The sequence below is a fragment of the Syngnathus scovelli genome, chromosome 17, assembly GCF_024217435.2.
Source record: "Syngnathus scovelli strain Florida chromosome 17, RoL_Ssco_1.2, whole genome shotgun sequence".
In the NCBI taxonomy this organism is placed as follows: domain Eukaryota; kingdom Metazoa; phylum Chordata; class Actinopteri; order Syngnathiformes; family Syngnathidae; genus Syngnathus; species Syngnathus scovelli.
Genome location: NC_090863.1, coordinates 9,238,304 through 9,252,483, shown reverse-complemented (window position 1 = coordinate 9,252,483; position 14,180 = coordinate 9,238,304). Strand labels below are relative to the sequence as shown.

Genomic DNA, 14,180 nt, shown 5'->3' with positions numbered 1-14,180 from the left:
CTCGCAAATGTAGAAGCAGGATGGGCCGCGGGCGAAACTCTCGGCCACACCAATATACATATAGTATGGCGTCTTTAGTTTTGCCTTCCAGGCAGGCAGCCAGCCAGTAGAGGGCGCCTGAGACTGGACAAAACGTTTCTCAGCGTCTGGTTCATTGACTTTTGAAACATTCAAACAAGGCTTTATTACTTTGACAAAAAAAATTCTTGTAATATTTCAGGCCTTTGGTGTAACTAAGGCTGGTGAAGTAGCTACATGCACAATAAAGTATTTTTAGGCAGAAAATGCGTGATTTTGAAGTGTAACTCAAACCGGTGAGTAGGAGATAAACCCGGAAAATGTAGGATCTTTCTTTCAAAATTAAAGCACTGCTTGTCCAACAGCTGTCTTTAACGCTCCAATAAATTTCCCAGACACATTACCGGAAGCAGCAGGCCCACATGTGCGCGAAATTGACGCCTCGGAACAAATCCGCATCGACCGACGGACAGCGAGGCTGTGACTTTTTTTTTTTTAATCTTTTCGAGAGAATTTGTCGAAGAAGCAAGAGGAAAAAGACGACGCGCCAAATAAAGGAGAGTGAAGGCGCCTGACGACGGCGGAATGGCGGACAGGGACCCGCTGGTGCCGATACCCGTGGAGATTCGGGCCAAACTGGCCGAGCTGGAGTTGGAGTTATCCGAAGGTGAGTGGCATCGTTTGCTGGTTCCGCTCGGCCTTGCCTGGCTCGGCTCGGCTCTGCTCGTTGGCTCTTTGCTGGGTTCTGAAGTGTCTGGCGGACTGGCCCGAAGTTGAAGCGGGGAGAAGTTGCAAGTTTGCGTGCGTGCGTTCGTGTGTTTGTGCGTGAGTGTGTGTGTGTTTTATGAAGTGTCCAACCGCAATTAAACCGATTTACTGTCAGCACATCACAGCGATTCAAAACAACAACAGCCAACATTTGCTCTTCAAAGACGCCTTCAAATGTTTTGCGCCTTAAATCTATCATTGACTTTGTAACCACCAAGTTTATTTTGGGGCTTTTATGGTGATCGTTTTTGCATACTAAAGTTACGTAAATTAAACGATTAAGTGTGTGTGTGTTTCAACAATTAAATAATCATTCAACAACATTTTTGAGTGGTTCTGCGTTTGGCTTGGTTGTGATTATGGGGCATGGAATCGGGTCTACATTTAGTTGTGTCTAAACAGCTGCCAGTTTTACACAAATCTTCTCTTATAGATTCATGATGTGAACCAAGGGGGGAGTGAGTCTTCATGTTAGGACAGAGACTAAAAAGTGTCCCTTCTACCTGCAGGGGTCAATGTGACCCCCAAAATGGGCTGGAAATTAGGTCAAATTCACCCAAGTAGCGAGTCAGTCCATTTTTGGTAGCCCGAAGCCAGCCCAAGGATTTTCACTTGCAAAGTCTCAAAAGAACTGAAAACGTGCACTGTTGACCCCCAATTCAACTTCAAGTCCTGTGGCACCAGGCCCGGCTGAAGTTGAACTTCAAATGAACGTAGCCGCACCTCATGGTGGCCAAACTGCCCAAAGGCTTCGCGCTATCCTCGTGCTAACGGGAGCTGATGTCATCTTTGGAGCAGATACCATGGGAGGGTGTGTGTGGGGGTGCGTGGTGTGGGGGGGTTGTGAGTCTGGTTTTGTTTGTTTGTTATTTTGACTGACCCGCTGCCGAGCCGAGCGCCAGTTAGGCTCGCTCGAGCGGGCTTTTTGAGTCTTTGGTCCTCTTGAATGGCTTCGCTTGATCGAACCTCCGCCTCTTGCCACAAAGTGCCGAGTCATCCGACGGGGCCGAGAAGTCGGCGGGCATGGCGTCCCGTTTTCCAGGCCTTCTGCTCATCTTTGCTTAGCGGGCCGCGTCAATGTCCAGTATGGACAGCAGATGAGCGTGGCGGGCGTTGCCACAAGCCGGTGGCCAAGCGAGAAGGCCGCCTGACTTTTGCAATCAATGCGCTCTTTGTTATTAATTTGCGGCGCCTCATCTTGTCTTGCTGTCCTCGTCGTTATTTTTCATATTTAACGGCTCGACGTTGCCTGCGGCTGATGAAAGTCGAGCAGAAAAACAAGTCACATGCTGGATGAGAAACACAATCACAAAGCAGTTTTGGGATGTCACGACGTACACATACAAAGATTTATGAATACAAAGTTGGGCGACCAATCATGTCACACTTGAGCTCTACTTCCTTGATGCTATTACATGCTAAAGTTAGCGCACGCGCATCCGCACGTCACAAAGTGCAGTGAAGTTTGCGTGTTTGTCGTCAGCCGCATGAGCGCTTCTCGGCCTGCTGCCGCTGTTTGATTAGCAACAAAGGACACTTGATTGGACGCACACGCTTTCATACGGAGACGACTGCTTTCTCTCTATGGCAACTGTGTGTGTGTGTGTGTTTGTCAAGCTGGAATGTGCTCACTGACAACCAGCGACAGATGCCTTGCTTCAGGCGCCGCCAACGAGTGTGTGTGTGTGTGTGTGTCTGTGTGTGTGTGTGTGTGTGTGTGTGAGAGAGTGTGTGCTGGTATCTATGACAACACACACAGTAGCCATTGTATGTCACTTTCAACTCCACAGACACACACGCACACAATCCCAAAGGTGTCTTTTTCACAAGTTGAACTTTTTCCAAACTCTCAGATAAAATCAAATGGAATAAAAGTCTGCAAACGACATCTCGAAGTATGCTTATTATGCGCACGCATGCACGACATGGTGTGTGTGTGTGTGTGTGTAGTCCTGCATAGGTGGGAACGCACACGCAGGGTTCATCCACTGAGCTGCGAGCCAGGTCAGCATGTTATGACATCATCACATCCAATCAGATCCTCGCGTTTGAGCCTTTGTGGCACTTGATGACATCATCAAGGAAGAAGCTGGATGAGCGGCAAATTTTCCTCGTGCTCGACCAAGACGTTTCCACGAGCACTCGCGTTGCTCTTTTGTCTTTGTTTGCACTTTTGCTGAGTTGTCAGAAATACGGCGCTAATTAGCAGTGAGCACGGTCGTAGCTTTGCTCACGTGCGCTGACAACTTGGCTACCTTTTCTGCTTTGCTTTCTTTTCTTGTTGTTTATTTTCCTCTGAAGCTTGCCTCCTTCCTTCCTTCCTAACACGCTTGCACTGAAGTCTCTCCCAGCTGACACACACAGACACACACACACACACGTGCACGTTGCTATGAATAGAAGTGCGATGGTGTCACATTGATCTCATGTGACGGTTTTTCTCAATCGGCGTTATTGTTTGGTCCAGTCGTGCACGGTCTACCCTGGCGAATCCAAAATATGAATGACAGGGTGGCATGAGAGTCAATCTATCAACACACCTTCACCTCCTTCTTTGTTTTCATGTTTGTATTTAGAAATCTTTGCACTTGTACGGCGTGACATCCCCATGGGTGTGGGTGGTTTCTTGCTTCGTTTAGTTTTAGGAAACCCGCTGGCTAGCAAACTCGCCGGCTGCACTTTAGCATCACATTGATGACATGAAGCGAATGGAAAAAAAAAAAAATTGAATCACCAGCCAAAACGCAATTTAGCTCTCAAGGTCTATTTTTGGACTTGAGGGGAGAAATCCCCTCAGGACAAGTCCACTTTGGAAACAGGCAAGATCTCACACATGGACAGACGGAGTGGCATTTTACTCATGTGGTGCATGTCACGAAAGTACGCCAAGTCCGCCTCCTCTTTCAGTCCCCTCCTCCTCTTCCTCCTCTTGCTCGTCATCAAGGAGCAAAAATGACAAGAGCCCGAAGGACAATCGGTCCTTGCTATCGGCGAGAACTCCAAAGGTGAATATTCGTGCTGGGTTTGTTCTGTGACTTATTCTTGCAAAGTTGGACTTATTTCTACAAATGATGCAAAATAGCGCTGAGCGTGCGTGTTTTGCTGCACGATCAAAAGAATCTCTTTCACCTTCATATGGCACAAAAAGGTCAACATTGAGTGGCCATCTTGTCTGCTTTTGGGCCTCGCGGCTAATGCTACCAAGCTAATGCGAGCGTTGATCCAACCGCAAAACGACTCATCGCCAGCTTTGTTTTGTGTTGAACAAAAAAAAAAAAAAAAACAGTCTTTGCACTTCAGGAGCTTGCACGTTTTTCCAGGAAGGGAATGACAAACTGGTTTTTCTGCTCCTAAACGGTCAAAGGTGAGCCGTTGCTTTTGCGCTTTTTTTTTTTTTTTTTTTTTTAACGGCTTTTTTTTTTTTAACGACTTTTTTTTTTTTTTTTTTTTAATGACCGTCTATCCCTGACCTTCCGTACTGGTATTCCCATCGGCGTGCAAACAAGAAATTTAACTGTTTCCATCCCAGCGGCTGGATGGAGGGAGGAAGGCAACGCTGGGCCTCCTCCTGGTCTTCTTCATCTTGCTCTTTTTTTTCCACATGGTCACGCGTCCTTTCCTTCTGGATTCTCTTGTGAGCTTTGCCACAACTCCCCGCAGGCTGGCAGCCGACTCTATATGGTCATGCGGCTGGTGTGCCTGGAAAAAGTCCTAAACTTTCTAAGGGCAGCGCCATCTCGTGGACACTTGTGTCAAAGAAGACAACTGTCCAAACAAGATGCACACTTTAAAACAGCAGATGAAGATGAACAAAGTCCTGTTTTGCGTTCTTCTCTTGCCAGGTGACATCACGCAGAAAGGTTACGAGAAGAAACGGTGCCAACTGATTGGAGCCTTTTTACCACAAATTCCAGGCAAGCACTTTGACTCGTTTTCAACTCATTCCAACGTATGAAACACATGAGGAAACTCGTGAGCACAGTTGAGGCCAAGCTCCAAAGAGGTCAAGCGTGCTAGCTTCAAGTTTCGCCCAGTTCAAATTTGCTATTAAAGGACAAGGAATTAAAAATTGTGTTTGGCCTGCAACTCACCATCAAAATCTTGGTCCCATTCTGAAATTTGGCACAATATCACTCAAATAATCAGTTGATCAGCCGCTTCATTTAAAAAATATTTACGGGATAAAATCACTTCTTTTTGGGTCCCTTAACGCTTAGAACAACAATGATATGATTTCAGGTCAAACGTTTGACTCTTTTACACATCTTTGTCGTCAAATGTGTGTAAGTCGGCAAAAAAAAAAAGGGCCATTTTCATTTGGGGCAGGGTTGAACGTCATTGATATGGGTCTGTTCCAAGTTGTGCTGTCGTATCTACTCTGCAGCTGCAGACGCGGCACAGGAGAGGAGACCGTCCTTGGCGTCACGCCGCCGACGCTTGTCGGGTTCCCGGGATGAACGCTACCGCTCAGGTGAATTCAATTTCTAATCTGGATCCATTGTCAGTTGGCCAACGGCGGCGTCGTGTGTGCTCAGACGTCCACAGCGAGGCAGTGCAGGCGGCCTTGGCCAAGCACGGCCAGAGGAAGATGGCCGTGCCCATGCCGTCCAAGCGGCGCTCCCTGGTGGCGCGCAACTCCGCCTACACGCCGCCAGGTACCAACACATTTCGAGCCGCTGACGATCGGACCTCGCATGTTAACGCAGACGGATCGCGACTACGCGTCCATTTCCAAAGCTTCGTCTTTGTGCCGCACAGATACGTCCTCGGGTTCCGAGGGGGAGGACTCCGAGGAGGACCACGGCGTGCAAGAGCAGGACGAAGGAGGCAACACGGCCGTGGCGGGCGCGTTGTCGCTGCACGCTGAGCACCGGGTCGGCCGTGTCGGCTCGTCCGCCCCCGATGCCGACTCGTCCACCACCTCCTCGTCCTCGTCCGCCGGCAGTGGCGTGGCGGCCCGCGTGCGCCAAGCCAAAGTTCTGGCCCAGCACGTCTGTGTCTCTGCACACCGGCTGCGCCTGCACCAGCAGCACCGCAAGCCCGGTAAGAAGACAGATGAAGTCCAGGTGGATCAAAACTGATGCTCAGCAAAAGTCTGAGCAGGAAGGTTTGATGTCAACGATATTATCAGTTCGACTGGGTTTTTATCTTGGGGCTGTCGTGGCACACTCGTAGACCGGCGAACCACCCGTATGTATCCACTTGATATTTGAAATTGACGTGGATGTCAGAACGTCTGGACCTGACCCCAACTTAGATGTAGGTTGCTGGAGTTCTACTCTTCCTTCAACTTTTTGGCTGCATATCCTTCACTTGCCCAGCTAGCTGTGTCCCAATACTTTTGGTCTTCAACTGTGACTTTTTAACACTACACTACCATTTGTCCCCCCTTTTGCTAGAGATGCCCTCTGCCCCTCCGGACGTGACGAGTTCCACCAACAATGCCGCCGCCGCCACCGCCGACGAGATCCAGGGGGAGAAAAAGTCCGAGGGCGGCCACAGACAAACGTGCAAATACGGCAACGCTGAGCTGATGGAGACTGGAGACGGTGAGCCGTGCAAATGGGAGAAAAGATCTAAAAAAATCATTCAGACATGCCACACAAAAGACTTTTGTGAACCATCTTGCCAAAGGTGAAGAATAAAAAACGTGAGGCTTCAAAATGGATGCCGTTTGTGGCAGGTGTTCCGGTCAGCAGCAGAGTTTCAGCCAAGATTCAGCAGCTGGTCAACACGCTGAAGAGACCCAAGAGACCGCCGCTTCAGGAGTTCTTTGTGGACGACTTTGAGGAGCTGCTGGAGGGTAAAGCGCTTTCCCAAGAGTCAACCGGCCGAATGCCGTTTCTCATCTTGGGCAGAAAAACAAATGTATATGTTCAAACCTGGGCTTTTTGCCATCCTTTGATGCCAACAGCGCAGCAGCCGGACCCCGACCTGCCCAAAGCGGAGGGGGCCCAGATGGAGCCGGCCCAGGGGGAGGAACTGGGTGCCGAGTCGCCCTGCCTGGAGGCCGCCCTGCAGCGGTGGGCCTCCGTCTCCCCCAAGGCCCCCTGCCTCACCAGCGTGGACGCCAACGGGAAGCCGTTCTGCCAGCTCACCTACGGTGGGGAATGCCCACATCTTCTTGCGGTCCCGTTCAACACTCACTGAGCTTTTCTTTTTTGGCCGTTGCAGGTAAACTTTGGTCCAGGAGTGTGAAGGTGGCCTACAACCTGTCGCACAAGCTGGGAACCAAACAGGAACCTCTCGTCAGAGCCGGAGACAGAGTCAGTCTACGTTTCGGCAAAAGCCACGCTCATACTTAACATCTGTGCCATCTGCCATCTTTTCATTCTGGATTTTGGGGATGGTAGAAATGAAATCTGTGTTAAAAAGGCGTTGAGGTTCCAAACAAGCACAATCCCATTTTCCCGCAGGTGGCGCTGGTGTTCCCCAACAACGACCCCGGCTCATTCATGACGGCCTTCTACGGCTGCCTGCTGGCCGACGTGGTGCCCGTGCCTATCGAAGTGCCTCTCACACGGAAGGCCAGTCTGGCGCGTCGGGTAGCGTGGTTGACAGCAGGCGGCACGCTAACGCGCCCCCCCCTTTTGCTTTCTCAGGACGCGGGCGGTCAGCAGATTGGCTTCCTTTTGGGCAGCTGCGGCGTCAGCGTGGCTCTCACCAGCGACCTCTGCCACAAAGGACTCCCCAAGAGTCCCACTGGAGACATTCTGCACTTTAAAGGTCCTAAAAAGACATGACAGTTGCACGCCTCACCTGCACACGCTCAACTCAAGCGTAAAACAAACATCGGCAACGACGTGTGACAATTCGCATGCGCAGGCTGGCCCAAGCTGCTGTGGATCGTGACGGAATCCAATCACTTGTCCAAGACCCCTCGAGACTGGTTACCCCGCATCAGGGACCCCGGACCTGACACGGCATACATTGAGGTAACTCATACGTAACGGTGAAGGGAGGGGAGTCATTGAGGGATGGTGAACGAGTGCTTCACTTTTGTATTCAGAGTCCATATAATCAGGTTTCAGAATCGGAGTCTCGTAATTTCTGGATCGCCGCTTCCTGTTTACTTCTGGTCAGACTTTTGCAACGGACAAAAGTTGCTTTGCATGATGTTTTTAGACTTATTTACCTCTTTGTCATGATTCTGGAATGGATTAATGGCATTTCACTTTAGATCAATGGAAAATATTGATAGAATATAAACTTCAAAATAATTTTGTGTGTGTGTATCAGTACAAGACGTGCAAAGATGGCGGCGTCCTGGGTGTGACGGTGTCACGTGCCGCCATGTTGACTCATTGTCGGGCCCTCACGCAAGCCTGCGCCTACACCGAAGGTGACGTTATCGTCATCCTCGTCATCCTCCTTTAGGTGGCGCTCACATGTTTTTTTGTGTGCAGCCGAGACCATCGTTAACGTTCTGGACTTCAAGAAGGACGTCGGACTTTGGCATGCCGTCCTCACTGTGAGAAATATACACAAACACCCGCACACATGCAATGGCTAGCAAAGGTCTGCTCGACCCGGCTCAATGTCGATGGCAGCCATTGGAGCAAGTCGACAAAAGGCGACAAAAGGTGTCGTAAATGCCCACATGTGTGTGTACGTGTTAGAGCGTGATGAATATGCTGCACGTGGTGAGCATCCCGTATGCCCTGATGAAGGTCAACCCGCTCGCGTGGATCCAGAAAGTGTGTCAGTTCAAAGGTAACCAGCGGCGGGCGGGGCGGGCGAAAGCGGCACCCCGTCGCCATTTTCTCTGAAAGTGCTGCGTATGGTTCAGCCAAGGTGGCGTGCGTCAAGTCGCGCGACATGCACTGGGCTCTGGTGGCGCATCGCGATCAGCGCGACATCAACTTGGCCTCTCTCAGAATGCTGCTGGTCGCCGACGGCGCCAACCCCTGTAAGCGTGCAACACGTGCAAAGCGTACCTCCGGACTCGAGCGCTCACTCGGCCGTCCTCTCTCCTAGGGTCCGTCTCGTCATGTGACGCCTTCCTCAACGTCTTCCGCACCAAAGGCTTGAAGTCGGGCATCATTTGTCCCTGCGCCGGCTCGCCCGAGGCGCTCACCGTGGCCATCAGGAGGTCCGCATTCAAACATTTTACGAAACCCAACGAGAGCTGCAGCTGGAACAGTCAGCGGGTGATGACGTGTCGCCTTCTGATTGGGTGACGACTTTTGTGGGCAGGCCCGCCAAGGACGCAAGCGAGACGCCCCCTCGTGGTGTTTTGTCCATGTACAGTCTCAGCCATGGAGTCATCAGACTCGACTCGGACGACAAGCTTGCCGTGCTCGCCGTGCAGGATGTCGGAAGAGTCATGCCCGGAGGTGATTGCTCACGCGCACGCACACACAATTTGAGTTTGGCCAAAGTGTGGGAAAGGAAGTTTTGCTCAGCGTGTTAACATCCACAGCTGTGATGTGCGCGGTGAAGATGGACGGCGTCCCCCAGCTATGTAAAAGCGACGAGGTGGGCGAGTTGTGCGTGCGCACGGTGGCCACGGGCTCGTCCTACTACGGCCTCAGTGGAAGGACCAAGAACACCTTTGAGGTTGGAAAAGGACCTCTTTGCTTGGTCTTTGCCTGTTTTTGGGAGGTGGAGCCGGATGGTTCCTAAATTGTCTACAGGTGGTCCCTGTCACCAGCGCTGGCACTGTCGTCGACGATTCTCCCTTCACCAGGACGGGACTGCTGGGCTTCGTGGCTGCGTCGGGTCTGGTGTACGTGGCGGGCAAGATCGATGGTCTGATGGCAGTGGGCGGGCGCCACCACAACGCCGACGACATCGTGGCCACAGCGCTTGCCGTGGAGCCAATGAAGTTTGTCTACAGGGGCCGGTGAGCAGCGAATGGCCTTGAGTCAAAGGTCAGCTTTGAACACGTCTGCGTGCGTGGGTGCGACAGGATAGCCGTGTTCTCCATCGAGGTCCTGCACGATGAGAGGATCGTGGTGGTCGCTGAGCAGCGGCCCGACTCCACCGAGGAGGACAGCTTCCAATGGATGAGCCGCGTGCTGCAGGTAAACCCGCACGAACACGTATACACGCGCAGCTGTACCTAAAGGCGGCGGTTACCCTGTGCAGGCGATCGACGGGATCCACCGGGTCGGTGTGTACTGCCTGGTTCTGGTCTCGCCCAACACGCTCCCCAAGAGTCCACTAGGGGGCATCCACCTGTGCGAAACCAAGCAACTCTTCCTGGAGGGGGCGCTGCACCCCTCCAACGTCCTCATGTGCCCACACACCTGCGTCACCAACCTGCCCAAACCACGACAGAAACAACCAGGTAGGAGACGCACACACGTGCACACACTCGGTCGGGCGTCACGTGGCCTGAGGATCTTCTGGCTCGTGACAGAAATCGGCCCCGCGTCGGTGATGCTGGGGAATCTGGTGTCCGGGAAGAGGATCGCTCAGGCCAGTGGGAGAGACCTGACTCAGGCCGAGGACAGTCACCAGGTGAGTTGACACCATGTGTGTGTGGCAGACGGCTACATCCTCCAATACGTTTCAGTTTCAGTTCCTGTCTGAGGTGTTACAGTGGCGAGCACAGAGCACACCGGAACATGTGCTCTACACGCTGCTCAACTCACGGGTGAGTGAGTGCACACGCACACCCAAGCGCGCACACAAAGGGAATCACCCGATAACACTTGCACGCGACCTCCCCCAGGGGGCGACGGCCAGCTCAGTGACGTGCTCACAGCTCCACAAGAAGGCCGAGAAGGTGGCGGCCATGCTGGCCGAACGCAGCCACCTTCGGGACGGAGATCACGTGGCGCTGCTCTACCCTCCAGGTGATGCCACCAAACGGCCGCGTTGGAGTGTGTTTGCGTTTCCGGAGACGCTTTGATGACGCTTTCCGGCAAGTAGCCAGTTACAGCATGACGACTGCTTGCATCTATCTCCAGGCATGGAGCTGATCGTGTCGTTTTACGGCTGCTTGTATGCCGGCTGCGTGCCCATCACCGTACGCCCGCCTCACCCCCGCGACGTCGCCACCACGCTGCCCACCGTCAAGATGATCGTCGAGGTAAACGGCACACAGAACGCAAAATACATTTTCAAGGTAAACGCTCCACGTGAATTGTGTATATCGTTTTGCAGGTGAGTTGTTCGGTGTGCGTGCTGACCACTCAGGTCATCTCCAAGCTACTCAGGTCCAAAGAGGCCTCGGCCGCCGTGGACTCCCGCACGTGGCCGCCCATCCTGGACACAGGTACATGCTGACGCATATCTGCGCTTGGATGGGAGAGTGACTTCATAACGTTTTATGCGTGCTTAGATGATTTACCAAAGAAGAAAGCTCCTCTACTGTACAAACCCTCCAACCCCGACACGCTGGCGTACCTGGACTTCAGCGTGTCCACCACCGGCATGCTCGCTGGAGTCAAGGTACGCACATGACAAGTTGCAAGAGATTTACGCGGCCCTAACACGCACAAGTGTGTTCAGATGTCTCACGCAGCCACCAGCGCCCTGTGCCGCTCCATCAAGCTGCAGTGCGAGCTCTACCCGTCCAGAGAGGTGGCCATCTGCCTGGACCCGTACTGCGGCCTGGGCTTGGTCCTCTGGTGCCTCTGCAGGTGGGTGAAGCAAAGCAAATGTCTTTGTCATGGCGCCGACATGTGGCGGCTGACGTGTGGTGCGCTGACGTGCAGCGTGTACTCGGGCCACCGCTCCATCCTGATCCCGCCGTGCGAGCTGGAGAGCAACGCCTCCTTGTGGCTTTGGGCCGTCAGCCAGCACAAGGTGCGAGACACATTCTGCTCGTACGGCGTGGTGGACACCAGCACCAGAGGGCTCGCTATGCAGACGGACGCGCTCAAGGTAAGCCATGGCAAAGGCCACCCCCGCAGGCGCCGCCCCCGCTGACACCGCACCCACTTCTGACAGAGTCGCGGCGTGGACTTGTCTCGCGTGAGGACCTGCGTGGTGGTGGCTGAGGAGCGGCCTCGGACCTCGCTGACGCGGTCCTTCTCCAAGCTCTTCAAGGACCTCGGCCTTCAGTCCCGAGCCGTCAGCACCGCCTTCGGATGCCGGGTCAACATGGCTGTCTGCCTTCAGGTGAGTTTGAGGTCAATTCTGGCTCATGAAAACAAACAACCAGGTGAGCAGAAAAAAAAGTAACGTCTCCTCAGGGAACATCCGGTCCCGACCCGACCACCGTCTTTGTGGACATGAGGGCGCTGCGTCACGACAGGTACGCTAACAGCTCGAGGCTAACGCGCAGGCGCTAACAATGCTTGCTTTGCGGTGCTCCAGGGTGCGACTGGTCGAGAAGGGATCGCCTCACAGCTTGCCCTTGATGGAATCTGGCAAGGTGAGCGGGACCGCCACCGGGCCTTTTCTTCCTTTTGTCATCGTTGTTCAATATTTGAAAATTGCGACACAAGCCGTGAACATTTTTGGGCTCCCATGCCATGAATATTTTTGTGCTCCTAAGCCGTGAACTTTTTGCGCCGCCGTTTTGTGCCAATGATATTTTGCATTCCTTGCTGGCTCTCAGATCCTTCCCGGCGTTCGCATTATCATCGCCAATCCGGAGACCAAAGGACCCATGGGAGAGTCTCACCTGGGCGAGGTCCTTTTTTGATTCCGTCGTCATTTGCTGAATAGAAACGGGGTGTGGAGATTTATGCTGCGGCGACTCTGGTTGTTGTTGTTTTCTTTAGATTTGGGTTCAGAGCAGCCACAACTCAAGCGGCTACATGAGCGTGTACGGGGACGAGGCGCCGCCGTCCGATCATTTTGCGTCCAGACTGAGCTTCGGAGACACACACAGCCAGTGGTCGCGGACGGGTTACTTGGGCTTCCTGCGCAGGACGCAACTGACCGACGCCAACGGAGGTCAGTGGCGCCAGCGGTCATCTTTTGGGCCACTTCCAAAAACACATGACAGTTGAGCCACCCTCCCGCAGAGCGCCACGACGCGCTCTACGTGGTGGGCGCCTTGGAGGAGGCCATGGAGCTGCGGGGCATGCGCTACCATCCCGTCGACATCGAGACCTCCGTCGTCAGGACGCACAAGAGCATCGCACAGTGGTCAGCAGCAAATTCGGGTTTATTCTTCTGAAATTTTGTTTTTTTTCCATGAGATGACGTTTTCTTCTTTCAAAAACATTTTTCAACTTTTATTGACTCACATTACGAAAAACCAGACTTGATGGTTAAAAATATTGAATTTTTTTAATTGAGTCATAGTTTTTTTGCCTTTTTTTTTACTTAGTGGGGACCAAAGAAATCCAACTTAAGTCCATTTTTGCCTGTCCTATTGTTTTTACCAGCGCAGTGTTCACGTGGAGCAACCTGCTGGTGGCGGTGGTGGAGCTGGCAGCGTCGGAGCAGGAGGCGCTGGACCTGGTGCCGCTGGTGACCAACGCCGTCCTGGAGGAGCACTACCTGATCGTAGGCGTGGTGGTGGTCGCTGACGTGGGCGTGGTCCCAATCAACTCGCGGGGCGAAAAGCAACGCATGCACCTACGCGACGGATTCCTGGCCGACCAGCTAGACCCCGTCTACGTAGCCTACAACATGTAGCCACCAAGGCGTCCCCAAAGGCAGGCAGATGTCCTCCTCTCTGCAAAGATTCCTGGGGGCCTTCTCCGCTTCCCAAACAAAGCAAAGCGCCTTCTTGTGGCCTCAGGGAGAACAAAGCACCATCTGGCCGAGGAACACCAGAAGACCTAGGTCAGTGTTTCTTAACCTTGTTGGAGGTACGGAACCCCGCCAGTTATATATGCGCATCCACCGAACCACTCTTTAGTGAAAAATAAAATTATTGTTTTCAAATTCAAGACATAGATGTCTTTTACTGGTGCACAAAATGAGCCGTGCATGAACATCACCTTGTTCAAAGAACAAAACCAACACAATGCATGAACTCACAACAAATTACACACCTGCAAATCAGTGTGACTTCTGTTGCCTTTTGCGAGACCAGTTCAGATATGCGTCATCACAAATTTACATGAAAAATCAGGTGTGTTCGAACCGCCCCAGTGGAGGCTCTGCCGAACCCCTGAGACCAACTCACTGAACCCCTAGGGTTCGATCGAACCCAGGTTAAGAACCACTGACCTAGATATAGTCATGATGGGTTCAGAGCGGCCACAACGCGGGCAGTCGTGCAAGTTCGAAACGTTTTGCCCTTTCAGTTTGTTTGTAAATGCACACCAAATAAATGACATTTTCTTATCTTTTTGATACGAGTCCTTTCTCGGTAAAATCCCAACTACTTTTGGCTTGATATGTGTAATTATGTGCAAAAACGTGATTTAATTTATTTTGCATTCAGCTGACAGACATCTTTGAGAATCAGAAAGATTTGATTCTGATTTTTTTCCCACTCCTTATGCAAAAAAACATTTGGCAAAACCAAATCAAAG

The 14,180-nt window shown here is 52.3% G+C and overlaps 1 protein-coding gene across 4 annotated transcripts; it reads left to right on the top strand.

Moving 5' to 3' along the window:
* The first annotated feature begins 413 nt into the window (after positions 1-413).
* On the top strand, positions 414-13,995 carry LOC125985114 (disco-interacting protein 2 homolog C). 4 transcript variants are annotated; one of them, XM_049747659.2, is made up of 37 exons: positions 414-685; positions 4,629-4,700; positions 5,171-5,257; positions 5,322-5,441; positions 5,545-5,829; positions 6,186-6,335; positions 6,470-6,589; positions 6,701-6,889; positions 6,961-7,052; positions 7,203-7,313; positions 7,389-7,512; positions 7,612-7,721; positions 8,026-8,128; positions 8,193-8,257; positions 8,406-8,499; positions 8,576-8,695; positions 8,764-8,878; positions 8,983-9,122; positions 9,209-9,345; positions 9,423-9,631; positions 9,698-9,812; positions 9,877-10,078; positions 10,151-10,251; positions 10,307-10,387; positions 10,466-10,589; positions 10,704-10,825; positions 10,900-11,011; positions 11,078-11,187; positions 11,248-11,378; positions 11,454-11,622; positions 11,689-11,859; positions 11,934-11,995; positions 12,058-12,115; positions 12,302-12,376; positions 12,468-12,642; positions 12,714-12,837; positions 13,085-13,995. In XM_049747659.2, exons 1-37 carry the CDS (start codon positions 604-606, stop codon positions 13,221-13,223), a joined length of 4,596 nt encoding a protein of 1,531 aa, XP_049603616.1. In that variant the 5' UTR covers positions 414-603; the 3' UTR covers positions 13,224-13,995. The 4 variants fall into 4 exon arrangements, with proteins under 4 accessions (XP_049603616.1, XP_049603614.1, XP_049603615.1 ...); XM_049747658.2 differs by having other exon boundaries at positions 415-685; positions 13,080-13,995; XM_049747657.2 differs by having other exon boundaries at positions 9,877-10,251; positions 13,080-13,995.
* Positions 13,996-14,180: the final 185 nt, after the last annotated feature.

What these genes read in the sequence shown, in the direction of transcription:
- LOC125985114 (XM_049747657.2), top strand. Translation starts at nt 604, where the DNA reads ATGGCGGACAGGGACCCGCTGGTGCCGATACCCGTGGAGATTCGGGCC. An exon ending in CCAGCAGCACCGCAAGCCCG is followed by an intron (nt 5,830 to 6,185) that starts GTAAGAAGACAG and finishes CCCTTTTGCTAG; the next exon opens with AGATGCCCTCTGCCCCTCCG. An exon ending in CACAAGAGCATCGCACAGTG is followed by an intron (nt 12,838 to 13,079) that starts GTCAGCAGCAAA and finishes TGTTTTTACCAG; the next exon opens with CGCAGTGTTCACGTGGAGCA.